At 30.8% G+C, this 27,643-nt stretch overlaps 3 protein-coding genes and 1 long non-coding RNA gene across 5 annotated transcripts; 1 reads left to right on the forward strand and 3 right to left on the reverse strand.

Annotated features, from left to right (window-relative positions):
- Positions 1-1,103: 1,103 nt before the first annotated feature.
- LOC109802363 (uncharacterized) lies at positions 1,104-6,828 on the reverse strand. The gene is made up of 3 exons (XR_003804374.2): positions 5,542-6,828; positions 4,818-5,018; positions 1,104-2,811 (listed from the first exon to the last, which is right to left on the reverse strand). It is a non-coding gene; the product is annotated as an uncharacterized LOC109802363 (long non-coding RNA).
- A 903-nt stretch (positions 6,829-7,731) lies between these two features.
- Positions 7,732-9,386, forward strand: LOC145957144 (uncharacterized). Its single transcript, XM_083073359.1, is given in 3 exon segments — positions 7,732-7,752; positions 7,945-8,254; positions 8,256-9,386. Coding segments are annotated over 3 exon segments (441 nt in total). The 3' UTR covers positions 8,366-9,386.
- A 5,519-nt stretch (positions 9,387-14,905) lies between these two features.
- On the reverse strand, positions 14,906-16,767 carry LOC109802254 (peroxidase 44). The gene is made up of 2 exons (XM_020363541.3): positions 16,546-16,767; positions 14,906-15,983 (listed from the first exon to the last, which is right to left on the reverse strand). The coding sequence occupies exons 1-2, from the start codon at positions 16,735-16,737 to the stop codon at positions 15,228-15,230; spliced, it is 948 nt and encodes a 315-aa protein (XP_020219130.2). The 5' UTR covers positions 16,738-16,767; the 3' UTR covers positions 14,906-15,227.
- A 3,908-nt stretch (positions 16,768-20,675) lies between these two features.
- On the reverse strand, positions 20,676-24,100 carry LOC109802253 (cyclic dof factor 1). Of its 2 annotated transcripts, XM_020363539.3 has the most exons (3): positions 23,992-24,100; positions 23,503-23,827; positions 20,676-22,403 (listed from the first exon to the last, which is right to left on the reverse strand). In XM_020363539.3, the coding sequence occupies exons 2-3, from the start codon at positions 23,593-23,595 to the stop codon at positions 21,060-21,062; spliced, it is 1,437 nt and encodes a 478-aa protein (XP_020219128.1). In that variant the 5' UTR covers positions 23,596-23,827; positions 23,992-24,100; the 3' UTR covers positions 20,676-21,059. The 2 variants fall into 2 exon arrangements, with proteins under 2 accessions (XP_020219128.1, XP_020219127.1); XM_020363538.3 differs by lacking the exon at positions 23,992-24,100 and having other exon boundaries at positions 23,503-23,977.
- Positions 24,101-27,643: the final 3,543 nt, after the last annotated feature.

A 27,643-nucleotide genomic window follows, 5' to 3' on the forward strand; every position in this document is an offset into this window, starting at 1 on the left:
CAATATGTGCTCCAACCATTCCGACAATCGCAACAAATGGTAGGGAAAGTTAGGCAATAAAAATTGTAATGCAACCAACTAAATCTTCTATCTACCATGAATAACACAAGAGAGATATGTAAACTTTTTCTATTTACTGAATAATTTCTCCTATTAGTTAAAATATAAAATATTGTTTTTTATACTTCTCTCAATTCTACTAAGGTTGACTATACATTAATAAATCAACTATTCTTGAGATGAGAGATCATAAGGAGGTAGCCAAAGTTGAAGCTATTCTTGAACTTCACACTAAACAAACCTCATTCGCTGAGCAGGTTCAGCAACCTACACTTTATTAAAGACAAAGCAAAAATAAAAAATCGTAGTTAGTTAAATATCACAAATCGAAAATCACCGATTTTCCAACAGCTTAAAATGCAACTAAGAACCATTTAGTGTTCCGATAAGTGGCAACTACAATTATTGTAGTTATAAAAAGCTTTCAAAATTAATAAAAAGAAGTTTAGAATATACCATATTAATATATCACATTTAAAATCCCATTATATTAATACCATATATTATATGATAGATAGATACATATATACGTAGCAAAAGTCTTAATACCTCATATGAGATAGAGTTCAAATAATTTAGGAGTCCATGTATCTTTAGATTAACTTTATAATATAATATAATAAATTTTTACATAATAAATTAAAGGTTTACCAAATACCAATAATTAACTCTTTTATATTGATTTCTTTCTTTGCCTAATTTTACATAATTGAACACGTCAATTTTACATAAAATAAAATAAAATTAATATCCTAATTAGGAGCGTATAATTACATTTCCAATTCAACTTCCTTTTAGTAAAAGGATATTCAAAACACAGATATGGGTGTTCATCTACCTATTAGTGTAAATAGAAATGCTTATATCAAATTTACACTACTAGAATTTCTCTTATTACATGTAACTTTTCCTGCAAATTTTTCATAAAAATTTGCAGGAAACGTTGTTCCTGCAAATTTTTCTGCGAAATTTTATTTGCAGGTAATACCTTCGTGGATAATATATTTTTGCGAATTTTAAAATTTGCAGGAAATTTTCCTGTAAAATTTATTGCGAAAAAAATTCGCAGGAAAGTTTCCTGCAAAAAAAAATTTGCAGGAAATTTTCCTGCAAAAAAAAATTCGTAGGAAAATTCATAGGAAACTTTCCTGCGAATTTTTTCGCAAGAAATTCTGCAAGAATATTTTTTACGAAAAAAATTAAAAAAAAAATACTATAAATTCTATATTTTAAGAACTCATAATCTTTTATTTTCATGTCTCATACATAATCTTTTAAATTCTAAGATTGTAGATTATAAGTCTAACACTCAACTATACAATTCAACTTGTAAGGTAAGTGTTACTCCAACTTATATATGCTTTAATTGTTTTATTTTCAATCGATGTGGGACTTGAAGATTTTTTAAAATATTAAAATTATGAATTTAAATATATTTTTTATTTTTCCTGCGAATTAAAATTTGCAGGAAAATTCGCAGGAAAAGTTAGCTGCAAAATTTTTCTACTATTTAGTAAACATTACTTGCGAATTTATTTTTGCAAGAAAATCTGCAAGAAACAAAATAAAATTCTTGCAATATTTTCTGCAAATTTTTACCATTGAAATTTTTTTTCCATGATTATTAAAATTGTAGCAAAATTTGTAAGAAATATCTGTAAATTATTTTTTGCAGGAAAATTTGTAAAAAATTTCTGCGAATAATTTTTTGCAGGAAAATTCGCAAAAAGTTTCTGCAAATATTTTTTTGCAAGAAAATTCGCAAAAACTTTCTACAAATATTTTTTTGCAAGAAAATTTGCAAAAAAATAACACTTTTCTAGTAATGTTATTAGTGTCATTAATATAATAGGACATGAATATATAAATAGAAATGCTTGAATTTAAAAAAAAAAAAGAACTCACATTATTATATATATCATAAAAAGGCATTGTGTAAAACACATTATACAATAAAACATTACAAGATTCCTTTTACAAGGCATTGTGTAAAACACATTATACAGTAAAGCATACTAGCCAGGTTCTCCATCCAAATGGAAAAAAAGAAATGGACAAAAAAATGAAAAATATATCCTGTGTTTTTTTTGTCCAATTACAATTTTATTCAATTGAAACTATATACAAAATCTTAATGTTGAGACTTGTTAAATAGTTAATCTAATCCTAGTCTCCTCAATACAAGAGCCAAGAATATATATGCCTATATCTTGTATTATAACATGATAGACTAAAAACTTTTCTATTTTGATTATAAATTTAACAAATAGATGACAGTGGCAAAAAAGTACTTCTTATTTCTAGTTCTAGACTAATGGGAGATTCTTAGTCTTCTTGTAGTGGTGAGAACAACTTGGGTGACTCTAATACCTACTTAGACAAAATGTATTAAATTCCTAATGAATTAAATTTATGAATTGGACGTTCCGTGTTTTTAATCAAATACACATAAATGATATAATCCTTAACTTTTTAGATCAATCAAACCATGTGTAAAGATCCCATAAAAAAATAAAAATAAAAATAAAAAAGCTTGAACAAAGCTAGGAGTCAGAACATGAATAAAAAGTCTATGATTAAGATTCATTATTCATAGTCATGCAATGAATTTTATTAGCTCTTTGTTACAATTAAAATAGGAACAAACAAGCATAAAGGGACAAGAAGACCAGCTTTACCTTGTCTTGATCCCACCAACATCCCACACGGTGAAGCTGATGCTCTTGTACTCCACAGTCTCAACATTAAATCCTGCATAGAAAAAAGTGACTCTCATTAATTTATTAATTTATACATGTACAATTATAAGAGACAATACCATTTAAGTTTCCATGATCATTAATAATATCATTGCACAATTGTCTGAACTACCATAGTGGAAAACAAATCAATAAATTGAAATTTGTGAAAAATGGATCACTTGAAACTTGTGAAAACTAGTCACTCTTACATGGTTATACCCCTTTTCCCAAATAACTTCTCATAAAGTAGAATGCAAATCCTGTTGATCTAACCATCGAAACCTTATGCTACTAATTAAAAACTGGCTCTTGCATGCATATAACATCAACTTCTACCACCTCTAAATTGCTACCATTTCAATTCTATAATTTATTAGCAAAAAAATAACCCCTTAGTAACACATTTATTCATCACGTGCAATCTTTTAACATCCTTATAAATTATAATTTCCATAACGAAGAAAGACAACACAATCATCATCCCATAACATCCTTATTATTATAACATGATCATAATTATAACTATAAATATAATTCAAAATAAAAACAGAATTTAAATAATCAACTGGAATGGTAGAATGACATTCATGAATAAACCAAATCTTCTAGAACTACTTAATTGAATTTAAAACTATTTGCCACTTTCATCAGGAGGGATCTCCATGAAATTCAAGGCAATCTCCTTGCGCAATCTCCCAGCATCACGTGGAAGTGTCAAGCACAACCCTATCTATTAAAAACCCATATCACAAAACCAATACATCCAAGAACACAAAAATAATCGTACATCAGACAAATTAAATTTAGAATCACACCAATTCCTAAACAAATAAATCATTTATCATAGTTACAAACCAAACTAACAATGGAATGAAGTCACTGGCCTAGGCGAACAAAAGAGTTTGAAATGCAAACAATTGCACATTGACACAACTTGTCATTGTGCACCCTTAGTTCACTGCCACAGCAACCTCCGAAGTCCAAACCATCGTACCCAACTAAACTTGTGCGTTAACGAAATAAATGAACGACAAGCAGCGTGACTTGGAACGTTCCAGAAGGCATTTGCACCAGCAAATAACCCTCATTTTCCTTGTCCTGCAAAACTTACACCTTTTTGGGATTAACCATTTGTGCCACAAACAACGCCAAATTCTCCGCATTCTTTTGATTGAAAGAGTCCACACTATAAGCCATGTCGTTACAGCTGCTTCCTATTGCTTCTTATTGTTCCCAAACTATAAGTTTCAAATCTCCGGTCAGAGATTGGGTAGGGTTTCCCTTTGTGCTTGATGATGGTACTCCAATAATTGCACCAATTTTCATGTAGAATCATCCTTCAGTGGAGCATCCTCCATTGTGAGCTCTCTCACTATAAAAAAAATGCGTAATTTGTGGCGATTATTTTGGAGGTTTCTGGCGGTTAAAAACGCCACAAATCGTATTTTCAGCGTCCGTCAGATTCACGGTCGTTAAAAATAGTTTGTGACGAATACTTTGTGGCGGTTTTAAGCCGCCACAAAATGCATTTTAATTTTGTCTAATTCACCGTTTTCTGGCAATTTTAAACTGCCATAAAATTGCGTTTTTGTTTGACTTGTTTTACATTTTATGGCAGTTTAAAACTGTCACGTGCCACATGCTGGTGAAAGCATGGCCAGTTTTGCAAATCCAACCAACACATGTCCTTTTTGTATTACTCGAACTCAAGAAAATAAACAAATAAAAGTGTGACAAAGAGGGGAAAAACCTTGAAATAGCTCATGAGCTCAATGTATGACATATACAGAGCATCAGTCAAGCCATGGCCAAACTAGACTGACCAAAGGAAAAACCAGATTTGATAACATATAAAAGCTTTCCCAAACTAATGCAATGTGCCCATCATAAAGAAATTAAATTAAAACTGCACTGAACAGGTTATATGAAGCACCATATAGGTTTCCAACTTAACATTACACATAAAAACCTTCTAAAGGATGATAGAATAATACGGATGAAATTGCTCATACTTACCAATGCAATCTTCCTCAGGTGTCATCTATAACAGAGCCTTCTAAAACCCAGCAGGCAGTTTAAGGTGCTTGCAAGTTTGTGAATTTCTTCCTTGATCCATTTTGATCATTTTTTTTTGTAGCAACTCACTATCTTCTTATCTAATTCATAATATTCTTCCATTTTACTCATTCGCTTCAAATCCAAGTCAATAAAATACACCTAATAGAGATCAAATTTCAGTTAAACTAAGATATAAATGTAACAAGCATTATAGTTATTTTTGTTTTATAAAGATAAAGAGAATTGAACTATCAAAAATGGCAATATCGTACTTTCATATTCATGGCTAAAGGAAGCAATAATTCAAACCTTTCTTTTTACATAAATTAAGATATCTATGAAATAACAAGTGATCAACTCGTTCACAAGATGCGTGTTAGTCCATACTCCATATACATTAAGACCCCATTTCAAAGGTTTTTGGTTTTATTGCTTCATTAAAGCAAACACCACAAATTTGAGTTCAATAAAAAATAATAATAACAATAACAGTGATTCTTCTAGTGCTTTTTAGTTTTGAGAAGCACGCTAGTTATAATAGTTATCTTTTATATACGGCCCAAACAGTAGTGAGAATATTTATAAAAGTGAAGTGGTTGAGCAATTTAAGTTGTTGCACGTAGGGAGTTAGCTTAAATAATATGAAAATTGAGAGGGAAGGTGAGGTGTTTAGATTTGTTACCATTGAGAACAGAGTAGTAGCTCAGTTGTAAAAGGGGAAATCTTTGGAAGGAGGATTCTCTCCTTTAGCCTCTGTTACAATTTCAGCAACGCATTACAAACATGTTCTTTCTCTTTTCTCTTCTTTTTTTCATCATCTCCCTTTAATCTTCATTCTATTTTTGGATTTGTAACACCTCTTCTATTTGAAACCTGAATCAATACAATTTTACAATATCTATACTATTTTTTCTAATTTTACATACTTTTTTGCTATAAGGATTAGTTTCAATACGATGGAATATCAACTCATTCCAAAGCTAATCAATAGTGAATGATGAAGTGCCACATAATTAATAAAATAAATAAATGATATATTAAGGATTAAACAATAAATATACCAATTTAAAAATATTTAAATTAATAACAATTAAATAAAAAACTAAAATTAAAAAATCCACATTTTTTGTCACTCTTTACCTTACACCTCTCTTTTAATTGTTCCACTGTTATCTCATTCTAATTTTTCCGAATTTCCACTGCCACATGTAGCATGAAACAATATATGATAACAATGTATAACATATATCCCAAAATCTGCTTACTAATTCTTCATTTCATAGAGTCTAACTATTTCCTTGAGTGAATTGTAATCATCAAAGTAAAAAATATCAGTAGCAATATGCTATATAAGGATGCTTTGGTGAAACTATATCATATCAATGCTCCAATTCAAAATAAAATATTTCAATTTGCTGCTTTTCTTTCAATGGCATCCTTTCTTTGATACAATTTGAGGAGGAAGGCATAGTGAGAACTGAGAAGCCCCAACTAAGAAAAGAGAGAGACCAAAAAATTAAGACTTTTGTTTTAATTTTAGTTTCTTATTTAACTATTTTTTAATTTGATCTTTTCAAAATTATAATATAGTTATTTTTAGTTCCTAATGTATATTAGTTATTTAATTTATTTAATGATGTGCCACTTTGTCATTCACCATTTGTACATTCTAGAATGAGTAAATGTCCCACTGTATCTGAACTCTTTTTCTTCTTTTATGCACTAAAAAAATTGTTTTTATAGAAGTGAAATTCATAGAAGATTTTATATTATTTTTATCTAACAAATTCCTGAATGAACTTTATTAGTAGCTTTTTAAAAACACCTACAAGACAGAAGCTTTTAAATCAACATCATTATCATATGAGGCCTAAACCTATCAAAAGAAGCTAAACCAAATGAATCATGCAATGCACTATCAATCTTAGCAAAATAAATAAATAAACAAATAATAAAAAAGATATGAAAGCCTGCCTACCTTGAAGTCAAAGGCTTGCTTAGTTGACTCGAGATATATGCTACTGCATTCAGATCCAAAATCCCCTTCTTTCCTGGGTCTAAAAAATATCATAAAACTGCAGTCTTTTGCTGTTGCTACTATTAGGTAGTCCTTTACAATTCTCAAGCTTTCATCCAACCAAGCAGAATGCAAAGAGGAATATCTTTTGAGTTGCTCTTCACTCAATTCTCTACATATCATGCATTGTTGACGAGTTATGTCATAATATGCATGGATAGCTCTTTCTATGTCAACATTATCAAGCTTCTGAACCTCTAGGAGCCGATCAAGGACTCCTAATTTTTTGATAGCCTCAGCAACAAGAGTAAGCAAGTTCTTTGTACAGTGACCATCATCAGCTCAAATGACAGACTTAAGTGCATCTTCAAATGCTATAATTATGGATTTCTGCAGCATATTCATTGTATTCAATATTATAAACATACATTGCTATCATAGCTTGAAATTGAATTTCATTTGTGTGCATTATTTAAAACTAAAGAACAGTTGAAGTTCTAGATGCAGGATATTGTATGCATGTATTCCAATTAAAAAAAACTACTGTAATTTCATCCTCCCAAGTAGAGGTCACTCGAATGTATTACAAGATGATGAACACTTCTTGTTCTGGCATTTAAGAACCTACACTTTGAACAAGTTACCTCTAGTTTTATTAAAATGCACAAGTGTTACTAATACAAGCTAATGTTGCATCTTAGGTACAAAAGACAAGAATTTTGAGTATTGAAATTTTGGTAACCATTTCAGCTGAAATTAGTTCCAAGCCTCGGGATGACAGAGCCTCCTGACACCCTATTACTCATACAATGAAGACAGCCCAATTTTTCAGTTTGCATATGGCCTTTTGGCTAAATGGCAGGGTTTTTATTAGAGGTTGGTGCAATTTGAACAAAAATGGCCTATCTCTGCTGTAAACAAATCCAAATACTCGTCAAAACATGGTTCCAAGCCCTAAACCCCAAACCCTGCAATCATTCACAATCCTCATCAAATCACTCGCAAATTGAACAAAGCAACCATTAAATTCAATTCCATTTCGAAGTATTTCATCCAAAATACCTACAGAGGCGTCCAAACGTTAAATTATCGCGACTGTTGGAAACATTGGCCTTCGAATTCGTCCAAGCTCAAACGCGTGACTTTCTCGAATTGAAACCCCACTCCATCCCCTTCGTCCTCGCGCTCTTCCTCTTCCTCGCATGGATCCCCCTTCGAGTGCAGCGCATCGCCCACAAACTCCCCCACTCTTCCGCCGCCGCCAGCCTCGTTCGCTTCCTCCCCTCACGCGCCGCCAAGGACAACCACGATTGGCTCTTCAAACCCATGACGTTGGCCCTTGCTTCCGGCCTCAAAGGTACAAATCAAATGGATCACGTGCGCCTCGCTTCATATGTGAGAAATTCGAGCCGAGAAGTTGAGAGGGAATCACGCACACCACTGTAACGAGACTTTCCTCATTTGGACGATGCCACCAGGTTTAGGGTAAACAATAAGCATTCAACCTTCTAATCAATTTTTCTTTTTTCTTTTTTTACACAAAATATTAAAAATAGGAAATTGGAAATGCTTAGATTAAATTATCTAAGAATAGGTTATTGATTTTTTTATTTTAATTATTTTAAAAATAATATATAAAAAAAAGGTTGCCAAGTGTGACATGAAAAGATTTTGACAGGTTTAAACTGTTAAAAATACAATTCTTTTATAACAGTTAAAATAACGGCTAGAATTATAATATTTTGTGATGATTTTTTGAAACTGCCAGAAAAAACCCCTATTAATTACATAATTTTTTGTAGTATCTAATTCAAAGAGGAAAATAGGATTTGGTGGCGACAATGAATAGGAACCTTCTGGAAGCAAGAGTTGGACGAAGAAAGAGAGTTCAAAGGAGTGAAGGAGAAAGTAAAATTAGGTTTGATTTTGTAGACACAAATACATCAGCTTTAGTACGAAACGATGTAGAATAGCCATGATTTTCTTATTCTACGTCGATTATTAAAAGACTGGCATAAAGCTTTTGCGTTTAATTACAAAAGTGTCACGACTTCATTATTTACATTGATTTAACAATTGATATAGGAAGTCTGATATAGAACACTACTTTTGTAGTAGTGTGGGCCTAATCTCCTATAAATTAATGTGCTTAAATATTCCTTCAAAATCCATAATGCTAGTGGTATAAGGAAAAAGTTGCAATTCCTATCATTTTAGTCCAAAATATAAGTAAAATTAGTGCATTTTTTCCTTGTTGCCATTGATACACCAGTGTGTATGACATTTTTAATGACAAGTAAAAAATACATTTTACGTCAGTTATAAATTCATCATAGATTCTAATGACATAGAAAGTGTTAACTTTTTATGCCAGTTATAAAAATAATCGACTAAAAAGTCATTTTTTTATGTTTGTTTCCATAATATCATCTTTACATTGTCTTCCACCACCATATTTGACACTATCATGTTTGAACTTCTATCATGATGTTTGCTTTCAAACCACCACACTATCAATATTTAATCGATAACAACAAAATTGAAGAAAAAAAATGAAAGCAAAAGAAGAAAACGATTTATCTATATGTGCGATGAAGAGGACAAAGAAAAAGGAAATGAGACGAAACCATAAACAAAAGTTTGTGAAAAACATGAATTCCATTTTTTGAAATTTTAAAACACTTGTTTATGTTGGATGTTGTTTCACCCATCATAGAAAATTCTTTTTATGAAAGTTGTCATTACACCCATCATAAAAAAGGTTAGAGTCAACTACAAAATTGACCCTTCATAACTCATTCTATCATGGGTGTGTGACACACCCAATATAAAAAGAACTTTGTATGATAAGCGAGTCAACACCCATTATAAAAAGTTTGTCATATTTACATCTTTGTTATCATGTCACTTTCTATATCATGTAAATTACAACTTTCATAAAAAAAAACTCTTTTTACACTAGTAATACTTCACACAATTTTTGTCTCATTTTTGGAAATTAAAAGAATATTTTTTGACTAGTTTTATAAAAAAAAACTATTATAATGCATTCATTTTTTATCTAATAATAAATTATTATATATTATAAACTTATTAATCTTTATACTAATATTTATCTTAAAGAATAAATAATATAATAATATAATAATGTATAAATATCACTCAATCACAAACTATTTTATACGATGAGTAAAGGAACAAAGCGAAAAAGAGATGATAGAAGGGGCCAATTATATATATATATATATATATATATATATCAATTATAGATGATTTTCGTGACAAACAAGAGACACGTTTAGTGTTTTGATAAATTACTATTGTGATTAATATTTTGAAACACATATTTATGTTATGAATATATATATATATATATATATATATATTAATAAATATGTATAAACTTAAAATTTTATTCAGAATATTCATAACATAAATATGTGTTTCAAAATATTAATCACAATAGTAATTTATCAAAACACTAAACGTGTCTCTTGTTTGTCACGAAAATCATCTATAATTGAATTTATACTAAACTTTTATGCTATCTTCTTTTCAATGTATACTAATAGATAATCAGTCAATAATTCATCATCCATTTTATTGCAAAGTGTAGTCTTGACTATATTCATAGCTAAAAAAGACCACTTAGTAGTAGTTGTAGAAATAGGAAGTGTGAAAATAAGACTTATCACATGCACAAGAGGATAAATTTGTGCTTTTCTAGTTTTTACCAACCAATGAGATAGATCCGAAATTGTTTCTAATGTTCCAAAATCAAGAAGTTGCCTCACATGATCATTGCCTCACATGATCGTTGCCTCACATGATCAAAATGCTCAAGTTGTGTCTTCAATTGTATCATTTCATATTCTGCAAAGTCTTGTGGGTAAAACTTGGTTATCAACTAACAAATGTCATCAATTCTAAATGACATCTGAATCTCTCTCGAAGCTAAAGTTGAATTAAGAATGAGTAATTCTATCGTATTATCATTGAATTTATCATTCAGTTCCTGCAATTGAGAGTCTATCACAGCATTGAAAATATTAACTTTGTAATAATATTTCATTGTAATGTCATTTTGTTGATGGCAAGCCCTTCCTACTCTTGCAATATCAGTAACCTTAAAATCTTGTATAGGTATGTTGACTGATTGACAAAAAGATTTGACATTTGTAACCAATTTATCCCATCCTTCATCTCTCAAATTTTGAATGAGTGACTTAGTAGATAAAGCTAAATGCATTGCATTTAAAATATCTTGAGATTAAAGTGGTAAATCTCGGTAAAGTGCATTAAAAATCTCTAAAATATTTCTCATGATATGTAAAATGAAAACAAACTCAAAAGAAGTTAATGCTTCATAAGATGCAACTGCATCACCTTGTTAAGCAATTGTAGTTCCATCCTCAATAATATTTAACAAAACCTCACATGTCGCACTAAACATGATCATCAAGCTAGAAATAGATTTCAAGTGAGAACTCCAACAAGTATAAGCTCTTTGTAAAAAACCAATTTGATTACGCCCTGACCCACTTTCAAGCTCATCATGCTGAAGTAAATGAGCAACATTTGCAACATGGACAATCTTTACTTGGTCATTATGTTTAAATGATGCACCAATAATATTGACAATAGCATTTAACTTGATAAAGAATTGATGATGGACATGAATAACTTCCTTAAAAGTGGCAACTAATGTCAATTGTAAGCGATGCGCAAAACAATGAACATAATAAGCATAAGGACACTCACTTGAAATAAAGCTTGCAAACCATTCCCATATTTGTGGTCGTAATCCTAGATCACACTTTAATGAATTTATATCAAATTCTTCTTCAATTGTAACTCTCATAGATTTTGAAGGACAATCTTTCAAATTCAATTAATCTCTCTCCACAGATGGATTTGATGGCTCATTGAATGTTTGATTTTCAACATTTTTCTTTTTATAGAATGCATTGATTGTTGATGGCTTCTTCATATAAAAAAAAGTTATAATAACAAGGACTATAAAAGACATTTTGTTCACAAATTTACACACCTTAATTAAAAGAATATTGTATGAAACCATTAATTATAGATAAAATATGAAAATGGTTCACTAATTGTCAAGAATCTAGTCACAAATGTAACATTAAAATGTCACAACTATCATACATAGTATTTATTAATTATTATAACTAATTGTTATTATAATAAGCAAATTACATTAAATGTCATCGATTAAAAAATTATTAAATAAAAAAATAGCTTGACATTGACCATAGTGTGATAAACAAAAATTGCAAATATGGTATCAATGTGCAATCAAATAGATTAATTATATTGTAAGTTATCAATTGAAGTGATTAATAAACCACAAATTTTTTCATCCAGTTTCTCGGTCTTTAAATACAAAAATTATATGAGGAAAAAAATAGAATGTGACAACATTTTCACTAATATGCCTGGAATTCAATATTTAGAACCAAGAAGAATTTAAAATAGTACATAATTATACAAAATAGAAAATACAAGAGAGAAAGATACAACCTTGATACATACTTCGAGTACTAAACTATGGTGATTGCCAAGATATAAGATTTATGCAACAAGAAAATACATAAAGTCATAAATGATTATCTGTAAAGTTTGGCAAAGTTTGATTGCCCAGTGGATGGCCCCAGAATTTAAAACAAAAAGTATCCAAGCTCAAAAAAATAGAGCATCTGAGAAAGGTGGAAGTCTGCACACAGGTGGCTCCATCATCCCTCACGAGCATGCTATCCGGATGGTAATTACATTAAACAACTACTATATTTTATTCAACGTAATTTTAGAAATATGATGATTAACTATTTATACAATTATAGTCACAAGAGTTGGGTCGCCTTTCACATGTTGATGAGTTGTTCCACCAAACTCATGTACGGAAGGTTACAGGCGATTTTGTCGACCAAAGATCTAAGCGAACATATGTGAGTTATGTTTTTTGTATTATTGCTTTATTCTTTTTAATTTTAATCATCTTTGATAAATGTCACTTCTAAACATCTTTATTTATGAAATAGGATCAATTTGAAACTATATTTAATCAAGCTAGGTCTGAGGTCGCATCTTGTACGGGAGGTTCTGAAACGTCTCCTATGGACCCAGTTGAGGAAGAAAGACTCCGCAATAAGAGTTGGATTGTTGCTGCTGGTGGGATTACAGACAAAAGACGACTTTACGGCGTTGGAAAAGTCACTTCTCCATTGACAGATGTGGATACCTTGATAAATATATCTTCTGGGCGTGCTACTGAAGAGTTAGAGAAAATTATTCAATTGGAAGAGCAAGTCCGTAAGTCTAGGGAGGAGGCTCGTCAATCTAGGGAACAAAATGAACGCTTGCAACGCCAGTTTCAATCCCTGTTCAATGCTGTTCTACCTCTCCTACCTTCTGATACACAACATATTTTGCAACAACAGGTGGATCAACAATGTCATGACAACCACGATGACCAACAACCACCGCCTACTAGACACTATGGGGATGACTATTAGTCTTTTTTATATAGATTATGGATCTACAACTATTTAAATATTTTTATTGATATTTTATTATGTACAATTTTAAAATTATCTTATTTTACACAATGACATGAAAACTAATTACCCATAATTGCTATGGGTATTTTGATTTTAAAGATGTTTGATTTCATATTGTGGTTAATTGAATTTGCCTAACTGAAGGATATATATAGGGTTATAGGATATTTTAAGAAATCTGAAAAGTGATTTTATTTATATTTTTGAGCAGGAACAATGATTGCTATGGAACAAACAATCTGTGCTATAAATCTGTTGAATTTCCGTAGGTAACTTAGGGAAATTTGCCTAGGTAAGTTACCTACGGAAATTTCTGTGGGTAAGTTACCTATGGAAATTTTCGTAGGTAAGTTACCTACGAAATTTTCGTAGGTAAGTTACCTACGAAAATTTCTGTAGGTAAGTTATCTACGGAAATTTTCGTAGGTAACTTACCTACAGAAATTTTCGTAGGTAAGTTACCTACGGAAATTTCCGTAGGTAAGTCATCCGTAGATAAAATCCGTAGGTAACGTTACCTATGAAAATTTTTTCGTAAGTAACGTTATTTACAACCTTATTACCTACGGATTTTTTTTCCGTAGGTAATCTGTAGATAATTAACAGTTACCTACAGATTTTTAGCATTATCTACGAATTTCTTCCGTAGATAATACTAATTTTTCTTGTAGTGGAAGTGAAGTTGAGCTAAAAACAATAAAACAATATAAAGTGAAAGAAATAAAAAAATATATATATATACACTATAAACTAAAGAAAGAAAAAAACAGTTATAGTAATTACCATGAAAAATTACCAGAAAAAAAGGGAGGTGAAATTGTGATGATCAAAGAGAAAATGAAGTTGTAGAAGAAAGAGATAAAAAAAAATACGAATAAACCTTTTTAACCTAATAATATATTATTGTTTTATTTAAAAAAATAAAAATAAAAAACGTAACCAAACCTATATATCTGTTGATTTTCATCTCAGCCCATTAATATATTTAACTAAAGAACAAATGATGAGGAATCGGACTTTAAATTTGTAATCACTTAATGTATTATAAAATAAATAAATAAAAATGATTAATATATTATATATAAAAAAAAAGTAAATACTTTGTCATACATGATTTTTTTTTTTAATCAGTTAATAGTATATAAAGAGTTATGCCAAAAATATATCACTGTTAAACTGAAGGTCATATTTAAGATAAGATAACTTTTAATCTAAGTAAAAAAATCACATTGAAAATCTATAAAAATTATTAAACTCGTTGATCTTATACAAGCAGAATTGAATAGGTTAATAAGTTCAAACTTATTCCATCCTATCAATCCAAGTAATTCTAACAACATCTCAAAACCATAAATAAAAAAAAAAATTTGAAAGTGAAAGCTGGTTGCACATTTTTGAAACCACACTTTTAAATTAACCAAGAGAAATATAGATATTATAATTTCAATGCAACTATTCTTCACGACACGGTGCATATAAATAATGAACTATTTGGAAGTAACTTACGGTTTACCTTTGGTATACAAAGTTGACTTAGGTCTTTGTTTATATAAACTTTTGAAAAGTATATTTTAGAGAGAAAATAAATTTTATAAGTCAAAATTAGTTTATAAATAAATTGATTTGCAAAAACTTATTTAAATTTTTTTTTCTTATTTTTCTCTTATAAAGAAGATTATCCAACCAGATTTGTTACATTTTTAAGCATGAATAAGAACCAAGAACACAATGATGGAACAAAACATATAATAACTTCAAACTTTCATCAAAAACCTAGTTCCTAGCTTTATTGAAAGCCGAACATTTCTTGCGAATTTCTCCTTGATTCCCCACGAGAACATCAACCTTCCCCATCTTCACCATGGCATCAGCAAAACTCCTGTGAAACTTGTCACCATCGGTGGCGAAATCCGTGACAAACCCTTTGGTCCGTGTATCCAAGGCAAGCTCCTGATCAATGAGCAACACCCCTTTGTTGGCGAGAATCTGTCTATAGAACTCATTATCAAGCACAAAAGAAGTCTTCTGGTCCAAAGGCGCAGAAGGGTCCCCTCTCGCTTCGCACACCTTCACCAACTTGGCGTCCAGCTTAGGGTCCATGGTAGGGTCGGGTTTCCCTTGCGAGCTCGAGAGCCTGTTGGCGAAGAAACCGCAGTGCGCAACGCCAACGGTGTGGGCCCCCAAGAGGGTCACCATTTCCTGCGCTGTGATGCCCTTGCTTGCGAAGAATGCTGAGGTCACGGACACCGGGCTGTTGGGCCCCGGAATGTTCACTTCCTCCATCTTGGAGACCAGCCCGTCGCGTCTTCCCGTCGGAACGCCGTATTTGGGCCCTCCCGACAAGCCCACGGCGTCGCGGGTGGCTAGGGTTATGATGTCCGCGCATGACACTGTGGAGGGACATGCGGATTCTAGGGTTTGCTTCGCTTCGTCGATCAGGTCGTAGCCGCGGACGTCGACGTTTGTGCCGGAGTCTTTCTCGGCGGTGTTGGTGCTGGTGGAGTTTATCAGTATGGAGGCATCACAACCCTGAAGAAGAGGGTTTTGTTACATATTTGATAATACAACCTTAAAATATAAGAATGGATAAGAATATATATCAATATAGAGATATATGTATGTATGATCATTCTTGATGTAAAAAACTGAAATTATAAATTATCATTTCCTTGAACTATAGAATAAGAATATAAAGATAAATAATTTTTTTTAATTCATCAAAAGTACAATATCAATACGAATATTCAAATCTAAGAATTTATGTGTAATTTATTATGATCTCCTAGTTATCACTAGGTCAACTTTATTAGTTGTGATAACACACTTTTTAATTAGTAGTTTGTAGCATTAATGAATGAGTAATAACATATAAATACTTGTATATATAAAACACTTCATTTCTCTTTATCTCTAGCATCTTATTATATTATTTTACTTGCACTTGTCTATCTTAGTGCTAAATAGAATTAGAGTATCATTGATTTTTTAAGCGGTTTCATGCATAATAAAGAACCTATTGAAGAGGAAGAAGAAAATGTTGCTGCCTTTCTGTATATGTGTGTGATGAGATTAATTGTAATTTGTTTCTTACTCTGATAGCACAGTCATGGAAATGCATGCGAAGTAAGGCTGCAGTAATGGACTTGTCACGCTTGAATCGATTCTGCACCACTTGCTTCACAATGGACTCCGCTTTTGGGCACGAGGAGTCGTAGAAGCCAACCTTCAAATCCGCGAGTGCCAAGGGAAGTATGAAGCAAAACAAGAGGATTGTGATCTTCATTATGGATACTTAATTAACTTGTTACTCTTTTTCAACGCTATGGTTTTTGTGCCTCTCAGGATGGGATTTGACTTGGTATATATAGAGACAGAAAGAACGGGGTAGTGCATGGGCATGGTTGGTTGAAATTGCCGTCTGATGAGACTTTGAAGAATTTTATTTTTCGCATAGCATGCAGCTAATACAGCCAAAATTTGAATTTCTATGTGAAAACTGAAAAGTGCGTGGTTCCATCAAGGTAATGCTGAAACTTGGACAGGTATGTTTATTTTTATTGAAAGATGTTCACCACAAAATGCAAACTATTTCATATATAATTAATTAGTTTCCTTAATTACTGTGACCCTAGTAATGCATATGGAATTTGCACATTAATGAAATTTATAAGATATCTCTGTTTTAGTTTTTCAAAAAGAAATTGTCTTATTTTAATTTTTTAATTTAAAAATGTACCGTTTTTAATCTATCAAAATGAGATCCAGATAACATTATATAAAACCACATTTGAAAACAAAAGGCGATGCATTTTTAAATTAAAAAAGACAAAAATACTACCCCAATAAAGATTGAAACCAAATTTAGAGAATATTATTAAAAAGATTAAAAATATATTCTATCCTTAAATTTTTTACTATAGAAAAAGTATAAATATTTAATGTCTAATTATATATATATGCCTCAAATAAGATTTTATATATATATATATATATATATATATATATATATATATATATATATATATATGTGTGTGTGTGTTATTTAAATTCACTCCCACCATTGTTACATACACTAAGTTTAATAATGTTAAACGTCAAGAAGTGTATCGAAATAAACTTAATTAAGTTTCAATTATCATAGATCATTAAAAAAGATTTTTCATCATATCTACATACAAAGTCCAATAATATTATATGTGAGAAGATGTATTAGTAAAAATTCAAGTCGTATATCAATTACATATAAAATAATTAAAAAATATATAAATAAAAGATAATTTTCACTTAATAAACCAATTTTATAAAGTTAAATTAAACTTTTAATTTTTTTTTAAGGTATTGCAACAACTAAGAAAAACTATTCAAAAACTTGTCACATATGTTAGTATGCAAAAGGATGGAATAGAAATTAGTGGTGGATGTTGAGATAGTAATCATAGTATGAAAATAGTCTTAGGGTGACGTCATTCAAATTTTGATGATTACAAAAAACTACTTAAAAACCACAGAATATACCTGAGAAACTTCCACGCGTGCCATCGTAGTCTAAACTTGCCAGTTGTTGATGCAAGTTCAAACAATGAAATTTGTATTAATTACTTTAGTTTATATTATTGCTTAATACAGTGTATCTTATGCACAAAAATACCTAAATCTTCGAAGAATCCGCTCGACTAAACCAACGAAAACCTACAAAATCATCTAACTTGTTTGTTACTTTTTGTTATTTTATTTTATTTTTTATTTACAGTTTGCTTGCCAAGTATTCTGAAACAGTGTTTTCTATGCACCGATCTAAAGTGAATATAATTTTTATTTTCCAAAAAAAAAAAGGTTAGGGGGATCAAATCATGATTATCATGCTTCACATATCTAATCTAACCGTCGACCAATTATATCAAGTTCTAATACTAGAAAAGAATGAACCAGTGGTGAACTTAGAGACGGAAAATCACGAAGTTCATCTCTAATTAGACTAATTTCATTTCTAAAAGTTAAAGATGATAAAATTGGACAACATAAAATGATAAATAAGAAATAACACTCCATAATTGTCAGACAAGAAATTAATAATATGCTAAAAAAATTTAAAAACACCACCATCTATTTAATAATTAATTAGTACTTAGTAATATTCAAATTGATCCAGGACTTTATTTGTTAAATTAAAGATAATAAAGTCTAATAATGCCTCCTATTAGAAATATTAAAATAAGAGACCAATTTTAATTTTATATCTCTAATTTAATTCTGTCACTAATTTTTTTTCCTAGTTTTAATAGTATCCTCGATCATTTTAATTTTATATACCGAATTTTAGTCTCATCATGTTTAAAATATTTTTAAACAAATGCAATACATCACAGTTTAAAATGCTTTTACTATACAAAAAACTAAGGCTTTTAGCAATTAAAGATAATAAAAGGAAATTTACGAGTTGAGTAACAATTTAATTTAATACCCACTAAAATTTTGATTGGTGTATCAAATTAAATAAACTAATTTTTAGTTTATTTAATTAATTTACAAAATTATTCGATAAAAAAACAACATAATTAATTGTCGGGGGTAAGTCAATAATTAGTGAACTCGCACTTAATTCAACTAAAAGAAATGGTTGCCATAAAAGATGTTTCAACCTGTTCTTATTTTTATTATTATTTCTATTTAAAAATTCCCTCTTTTTATTTCATTGTTTTAATTTAATAAATAATATAAATATTTCTTTAAACACTTATAGAAAAAGAAAATAAAAATTAATAAATTATACAGCTCAATTTTTGTAAAAGTTTTGTATCTAACGTTTAAATTGATTTTGCTCATAAAAAAGTTTAACTTATTATACCTTTTTTATTTTCCTTTTTTACGAAATCTAAATGCACTTGAGAAATGAAGGGCATTGTTGACAGAAGGCTGAACAAGAATGGGATGCGGCAATAGACATCCACCTATCATTTGGTTGACTAAGAGTCAAAGGTGACTAGGCTTATTTCTATTTCAAAATCTTTGATTCATAACTTATCATTCAAAAATTGTGGAATTTCTTCTTGTTCATGACTTTATAAGCCATATACCCGTCACTTTTATAAAATTTTCAAATTACCATTACTTTGAGAAATTTTTTTTGGAAGATCTAATTTGGAACCATGTAATTTTGGAACACTAGTTTCAAAAGTTTTCCTTATTGGAACACACAATCTAGAAGACCTCATCCTAGAAAAATAAATACTTATCTGAAATACACAATCTGGAACAATATTTTTCCGAAACACCTATAACAAATCAACATTGTTCCAAATTTATTATTCCGGATAAGCAATTATTGGGATTTGGTTGTTCTGGAAAAATAATAATCCAAATTGGATGCATATCTAGCCGTCTGAAAAACCAATTGTATAGAGATAAAAACTCAGAGTTCCAGAGACTATAAGTGAAGGATGAAGGATTTGGAAGAAATAAGTAAATAGTTAAGGGAGAGAGAATGGTAGTCTAGGAAATTTTAAAATATTATGGATATATGGAAGAATTGGAAAGGTGCATGGAGAAATTGTCCAAAATTTTTGAAGAAAATTCAGGCCCAATGATTTATTTTTTTTTTTTTTATCTCAAAACAAGGCCCATAATCATCAATGATGAACAAGAAATGGTCAGCATAGGATTACTTGTAACCAATGAGGCAGGAGAATTGTTATAGTTTTGATTTACTTTTTTTTTCTTTTAAGTGAAAAGAATGTCTTTTATCAAATGGACTATTTGAGCCATTCTTTTGACACGAGTCAATAAAGCATATATTCCACAGGTTGTGTGACCAAAAAGAAGATACCTCTACTTGTTTGGTAAAGGGATCTTTTCATCGTAAAAAGTAGGGCCTTAAAACAAGGCTTTTAAGACAGATACAAACTTTGGCCAAGTAAATAAGATTAATGGCACCAAGAAAGATGGGAAAAAGTGATAAAGTAAAAGCACTTGCAAAAAAGGACCTTCAGTCTTTGCCTGGTTAGAACTGCACTTCAAAGCATTTCCAATTATGACTTGCTCCTTGCTAGACAAATAAAAGATAAAGAAAACGAGGTAGGGTAGTGTCCCCAAAAGAAAAAGGATAATGACTTCACCAGCGTAAAAGAGACTTCTTACATGATCAAATGTGACATACTATAATTTCATGACTTTTTACCTTATAATATAATGCTTTCCTAGGAAATAATTCAAAAAAAGTGTACATTTTACAAAGAGAATCAAAATCACACTATTGAATTATTCTAGTTCACAGATTTGAATCATTAACTCATCCATCTCAAACCAATGGACATGGACAACATACATTAATAGCATCATCCTATACTTTCTATATACACTACCTTAAATGAGGAGTGTTGCAGAAAGTAACCACTATCAATTTGTTGTTTATTGTGACAAAGGCAAAAATCATCATTATCAGAGAGCATAGCTCAATATAGATTAAGTACATCAATGAAAATCACACAATGGATTCCACAAAGTAATGCTACCTGCAAAGTAGATTTCTGCAAGTGAAACAAAAGCCTGCAATATGCACCAGTTTATTTGACAAAAAATGTCAAGGGAAAGTTTGAAGCTAGAAAATTATCACATGCTCTCCTGAAATGCATGAGCACGAGAAATTGCTGCTGGATTGGCTTCCAAGATTTGAGAGGCACCCGATACACGATCATTGCCTTCTTTTGGTTCATTTTTTTTCAAAACATCACCTTTTGATACAGATTGCAGTTGGTCAGGCTTGATAGCCAATGCAGCCCTTATAGGACTTTTTGAGGCATCATTTGTGGCATCAATTCTAATGGTCTTTGGAACCAAAACACACTTCTCTGACTTCTCTTCATCAGCAAAAGCATTATCTTTATCTCTAGTGTGCTTTCCAAGGGTCGGGGAGACATTGCCAGAGCAGCAACTGTTACTAGTGGAGGAAGACGGCGAAAGGCAAGCATTGGATCCTATCGATACAGCCCCAGTTCCACCATTCCAAAGTGGTGTTCCACCCCAGTATGATGGTGGCACAAGTTGCAAAGGAATGCTTGGTGGACACATGCCAGGAATTGCAACCATTGGTGTGGGACACCATTGCATTGATGCAGGACCAGTGTTGTATGGACTATTACACATTGGTGCTGAAGATTGATGAACTGCTTCCATTGAATTCACATTATTCCAACCTGGATAAGGCAACACCCAAGGAGGAACAGGGTAGCATTGTAACCAATTTGATGTATTATGTTCTGATACATCATTTCCTTGAGTACCATTATTTGTCACAGAAGATCCACACAAAGATGGCTCCCCTCCATACTCTACACAAGTGAGAGAACTTGCATCAACACATCTTTTGTGGTCCCTAAGGTTAAGCATCGAATCCATGGACTCACAAAGAGGGGTATCTGGACCAAATTTCAACACAGTGCTGTTATCTGTTGAAGATATGAATGGAACTGAGGATTCAAGGCTTGTGATATGCTGCTGTTGGTGACCAGATGAGTCTGTGGTTTCTAGCCTGGAGGTTGGAATTCCATCAGAGGTTACTATGATGTGTCGGTATTGCGAGGCTAGGTGCTTGTTCTTCCTTCTGCCAGCTCCTATGGGAACATTTCTCATTGTTCCACCAGCAGTCCAATATCTTTGGCAGTTCTTGCAGAAATGCCGAGGTTGATTGACATTGTAGTTGTTAAAATAACAAAACTTGGTGTCCAAACTGTTGCATCGTGGACACTGAAGAATCTTGTCTGGTTTCTTTAAGACTTTGTCTTGATCTGAGATACCAGACTCCATGTTATCTTCCACAGGCTTAGGATTTACTTTTGGCTCATTTCCTTGCACCTTACTATCCCTTAAATCAGAAGAATTTTCTTGTTGCTCAGAGTTTTCTTCACAATCACTTGGTATTTCCGCTTCTGTTTTCTTTATGCTGCTGCAAGCATCCTGAAAATTTAAACCACAATCAGTGATAAATCAAGCAGAACCAAAACTAACAACATAAAGAATAGGCAGAGAAACAAAAGTGAAAAAACCGAGTGATCATGTTATATTCATTTACTATAAAATACCACATAGTGGGAAATCATGTATTTTGCAAGTCATGATCTTTAGTTTTTTTTGGATGACAGGTCCTGCTTTATGTAGTACCTATGTCTCAAATTCAGTTCATCCCTTACAACAAAAGTATCTACTACTGACCATTAACAAATGATTCAACTGAACTCAAATACTTAAATTGCTAAACAAAAGACTTTTATTATTAAAGCATAAAGGCTTCAAAGCAATTATAGTATATAAATGCCAGACCAGAAGAGACCACCAGATAGAACACCTAGAAAATTAAATTAGTCTATAAAATGCCTTTAACACTATGAGAGGACCAAATTCTTGGGGACAAACCAAGACAAGAGATATAGAAGAGATTATAAGATCCAATCTGTTGAAAGTAATCAAAGTTTTCATGTTTTTCAGATGAAACAGACACCTTCCAGGCTTCCATCACACCACCAACAACGACAACAATAACTATAGATGTTCCAATTCAAAATGAAACAAGTTCAAAGCTAAATTTCATTGGAATAAGAACCTGCTTTCCACCAATTCAAAATGAACAAGTTCGTAGTTATATTTCACGGAATAATAACTTGCTTCCACTGAACACCGACATGCCCTTCGTTTATACAAATCTAAAGTCTAAACCTGAAACACACATATATGTATATATTCTAAAGAAAGACATCCTAGTAAAAGTTTAAAATAAAATATAAAAAAAATAGTCCATTTATTAAGAAACAATACCACCCTTCAAATTTCACAAAGTTTTGAAGCTTGAAATGAACTCTCGTAACCACCCAGAACATATCAAAAAACCTCAAGAACCCCATAAGGGCACACACAAACATAAATAAAATAAATATTAAAAAAAATCCAAACTTACGTCCAACCCATTTTACACAAGCAAGGATTAAAAAAATAAGAAGCATGATTCATGAAGAAATGAAATAAAATAGTTAATATTGGGTACATGAAAAAAAGCATGTACCATGGGTCCAAAGCTGGCCGGAATCTGACATTCCGGCACCGGAATCTTCCTGCCAAATAGCCTGATACCCGGATCCTTATCTGTCTGAGACATGTTGATGGTGATGGTGATGGTGATGCTGTTGGCGTTGTTGGTGTTGCACACTCTGAAACTAAGCACCTCCAAAACCCATTACATAGGGGAAAAATAAATCAGATATATTAGTCACAGAAATAAAAATAAAAGTGGCTTTCTCTTTCTGAATTTGTTTCCACACAAGACAACTTTTCAAGGGTAGACAGACATCACACTTGCACTAAAATCCCTCTCAAGAAAAAGCCCCACCCTGCAAAAAGCACAAACAACGTGAGGCATCAAAGACACTCTGCACCACAGTACCATCTCTTGTGTTTTATTATTTTCCTTCGTTGCATTAAAATAACAAAATTTTCTTCCTTTTCTCTTTCCCTTTTTTCTATTACAAAGTCTTTTTCTTTTCAAAAAGATTACCTTTTCATTTTTTTTTCCAAAAAGTGTTCCCTTCTCATTTGGGTTCCAACATGTGACCCTACTCTGAATATAAAACCCTTCATTTCTTGTTTTCCTCGTTCTAGCATATCAGAACAAGTTCTATTTTATTTTTTAACATCAATTAAAAATTTTCATTTTATTCAATTTTTAAATATATAAAACATTATACATGTTATTCATTCCGGATATTTAAACAGATAAATAATAATTAATGTTCACCGACTAACAAACTTTATTATCTGCCATATGATGTTTAGTTCATTAAACACAATTTTTAGATAAGAGAATTAATATGTGTGTCACAAATGAAAGACAATGATTATCATGCATCTAAATTTCACTTGTTGATGTTTACTTTTTATAACATGACACAGTCAATCGTTAATTGTATGATTAAAATATTTAACCACTTTTTAAAGCTTTGTAAGAAAGATTATTAACGTATATACTTTTCATTAGATGTGAGTAGATATCCAATATTGGTGCATCCAGGCGAATTTATTGACCATAACATGGGAAGTTGGATTTCATGAACAGTGGTATTTGGAGATATCTCATTATTATAATAAAATTTGTGTAGGAATAGTTACCTTTCAGTTTGTTTGTGCACTTAAAGATCTTTTCTTTTTGTGTCGCTATGTGTTTTTCTCTCTCTGAGTTAATTGGCTGTGCTTTTGCACATGGATCTTTCTCTAAGATTTTAACATATCTTATTAATATTTTATTTTTTATCTTTTCATAATTTATTTTAATAATAAAAATTATAATAACAATATTATAGTTTAGACATTGTATATTATATTAATTTTTTATTATTAGAGTGATCTAGTAATTTTTTATTATATTATATTATTTATTATACCTTTTTTTTTTACTTTTTATTAAAGGTGAAATTCTAAACTTAACCTTACTAAAAATAAAATTCTAATATTGTTTTAAAAAAATAAATTTGAGTTTTTTTGAATTTCATATATATTTTTATTGAGAATAATTATGTTTAAATCGATTAAGATTATTATAAATAGTAAAGGAAAAAATTATTATCTAATACAGTTGTACATGCAAATTAAGCCTCAAAATTTATATTTGAGATAGAATTAATAATCTTTAAAATAAATTTATTTTTATTTTTCAAATTTAAAATTGTTATTTTTAATTTTTATAATTTTTAAAAATTTTATTTTATTTTCTTAAAATAATAATAACATATTTAAAAATATAAATTAAGATAATTATACAGTATTAATCTAATTTAATGTAATATTTTGTATAATAATATTTCACATATTTTATAATAAAATTTAAATATAAAATTATAAAAATTAAAAAAAATAATTTTAAATTTAGAAAACTAAAAAAAAAATGTTTTAAATTTAAGAGGCTTAAAATATATTTAAATAAAAAAATGATTTATGTGTAACATATGTAAAAAATAGTTTTGGTGAAGTTTGGTGGGAAGAGGAGGGGTGAGGGGGTGGAGACAGGTGGCGGATGACGTAAGAAAGAGAAAGGAAAAAGTGGCATTGCCGACTGAACTAGGGCCAAGCAAAAGCAATGGAATGGGGCTCGCTTTTTACGCCGCCTTCAACGTTTATGGCTTTTTGCCACCTCTTCCTTCCATGCCATAAGATAAGATCATACCTTTCTGCTTTTTTATTCATATTATATCATTCTCATTTTCCTTTCATTTTTTTCATTTCTTCATTACTTTTTTTAAAATTCAAATCATCGTCACTCTCTCTATTTTAAAAAAATATCCTCATTTCGGGATCGGATATTATCCATTTACGCATTCAATTCATCTTTTTTTTTATAAAAAAAGTATAATTATCCATTTGTTCAGCCTATTTAAGTATGACTTCTTGTCAGATTAAAATATTATTTAATTCATTTTTAAATAATATCATATAAATTAAAATTTTAAATTTTAATAATTACTTATAAATTATGTTTAAAATTATTATTGATAGTATAATACTTAAAGAATATAAGTAATGCGTTCTCGACGCAGAAAAAGTTGATTTTGAAATTTCATAAAAATTAAATAAAATGATAATTATAAATATAACGATTTAGTAGGTCATTATATTTTTTAATTTAACATTAAAGTAGCAAAAGATACAATTCTAACTAATTAAGATTATTATGCAAGTAATTCATTGACATATTGTATATGTGTGTGATCAATTACAAAACTGTTACACCAAGATAATTCAAGCAATATCATCATCCTCCAACATGGCTTCCAAAATTTGTTCATCCTGTAGCCAAATCTTGTAATATTCTCATGATCATCATAGTCTAACCACAAGAAAAATTGCAAGGTAAGCCTACAGAAGACAACACAACAAGTACATAAGTAAACTATAGTACCAACATCAACATATCAACAACTATTGAATCAACAACACAACTCCAATTAACAACTTTAAACATATCAACGCAACATATAAACTACACAATATGGTTCATTGATGTTTTCAACTTAAACAACACAATAATGTAACGACCCGTCTTAGGCCGTCACATCAACAACCAATATGACAATTAAAATAAAATAATATATATTAAAGAAAATATAGCAAAGGCTAGCTACACTAGAGTGTAAATATACAATAACTTATAAATTATTTTCATCATATAAAACATAATTTTATAAAAAATTCATTCTCAGCAAGGTTATACAGTCATCCAAAAAGATAATATAATTACAACATCGTGAAAATATCAAAATAAGGCACCCTAGGTGTTGGTCAAGCTCTAAGTCTAGCCACTTCTCAAAGCAGCTACCCAAAAGACTCATTGTCATCCCAAAGCCTCACACCTGATCTGCTCCCCCACATAGTGAGATCATAATAGTCTACATCATGGAAATATAAGGGTTAGCACGTATAAAACAACCATAGTACAATAAAATGAAATATCATTAAACTAGATATTCATCAACAGTATGTATCCATACCAAGGGGATGACAACATTATAACAAGTCATTTCCATGCCAAATATAAACCAATCCAATTTCCAATGTATACACATCCATGCCAATGCATACATATTCTATGATAATAAAGAATCCATAACCAATGTATACAATCCATACCAAATGCATATATATTCCACATCCAAACCAAAGTCACACCACTGTATAATCCCATGAAGTAGCCAGCACATCCAAACCAAATGTTGACCTCAACACATCCAAACCAAGTGTTGAATTCGTGAACATGTCACCTGTCCATGTCACACACCTAACCCCTCATGAAAAATATACAGTTGGGTTATGTCGTCACGTAACCCTGGTGATTGCGGCCACTTCATCCATCGGTATGACTCGGCCTTGTCCTCATACCGGTAGCAAATAGAATACTTAGAGGAGTACTTCTGAATCCACCTAACATTTGAAGTGGTTTATTATATAATCTTTGGAAAAGTTCCATATTGGGATCCTTACCATGGGACCCCCAAATTCTATATTTTCCCAAAGATTATATCCAGATCTCACCAAGAGATCTCTCAATCCATATCATAACCTTACTCCTCTAAGTCCTATTAGCTTTCCAAACCAAACACACATAAGCACATTCCATAATAACATGCAATCTTTTCCAAAACCATGCCACATTCCATACC

Source organism: Cajanus cajan, chromosome 4 (assembly GCF_000230855.2).
Source record: "Cajanus cajan strain Asha chromosome 4, NIPB_CcT2T_4, whole genome shotgun sequence".
NCBI lineage: Eukaryota > Viridiplantae > Streptophyta > Magnoliopsida > Fabales > Fabaceae > Cajanus > Cajanus cajan.

Coding starts and splice junctions, on each gene's coding strand:
- LOC109802253 (XM_020363539.3), bottom strand. CDS start 23,595: ATGTCTCAGACAGATAAGGATCCGGGTATCAGGCTATTTGGCAGGAAG. Junction 22,404..23,502: donor CGGCCAGCTTTGGACCCATG/GTACATGCTTTT, acceptor TTAAATTTTCAG/GATGCTTGCAGCAGCATAAA.
- LOC109802254 (XM_020363541.3), bottom strand. CDS start 16,737: ATGAAGATCACAATCCTCTTGTTTTGCTTCATACTTCCCTTGGCACTC. Junction 15,984..16,545: donor TCCATGACTGTGCTATCAGA/GTAAGAAACAAA, acceptor CCTCTTCTTCAG/GGTTGTGATGCCTCCATACT.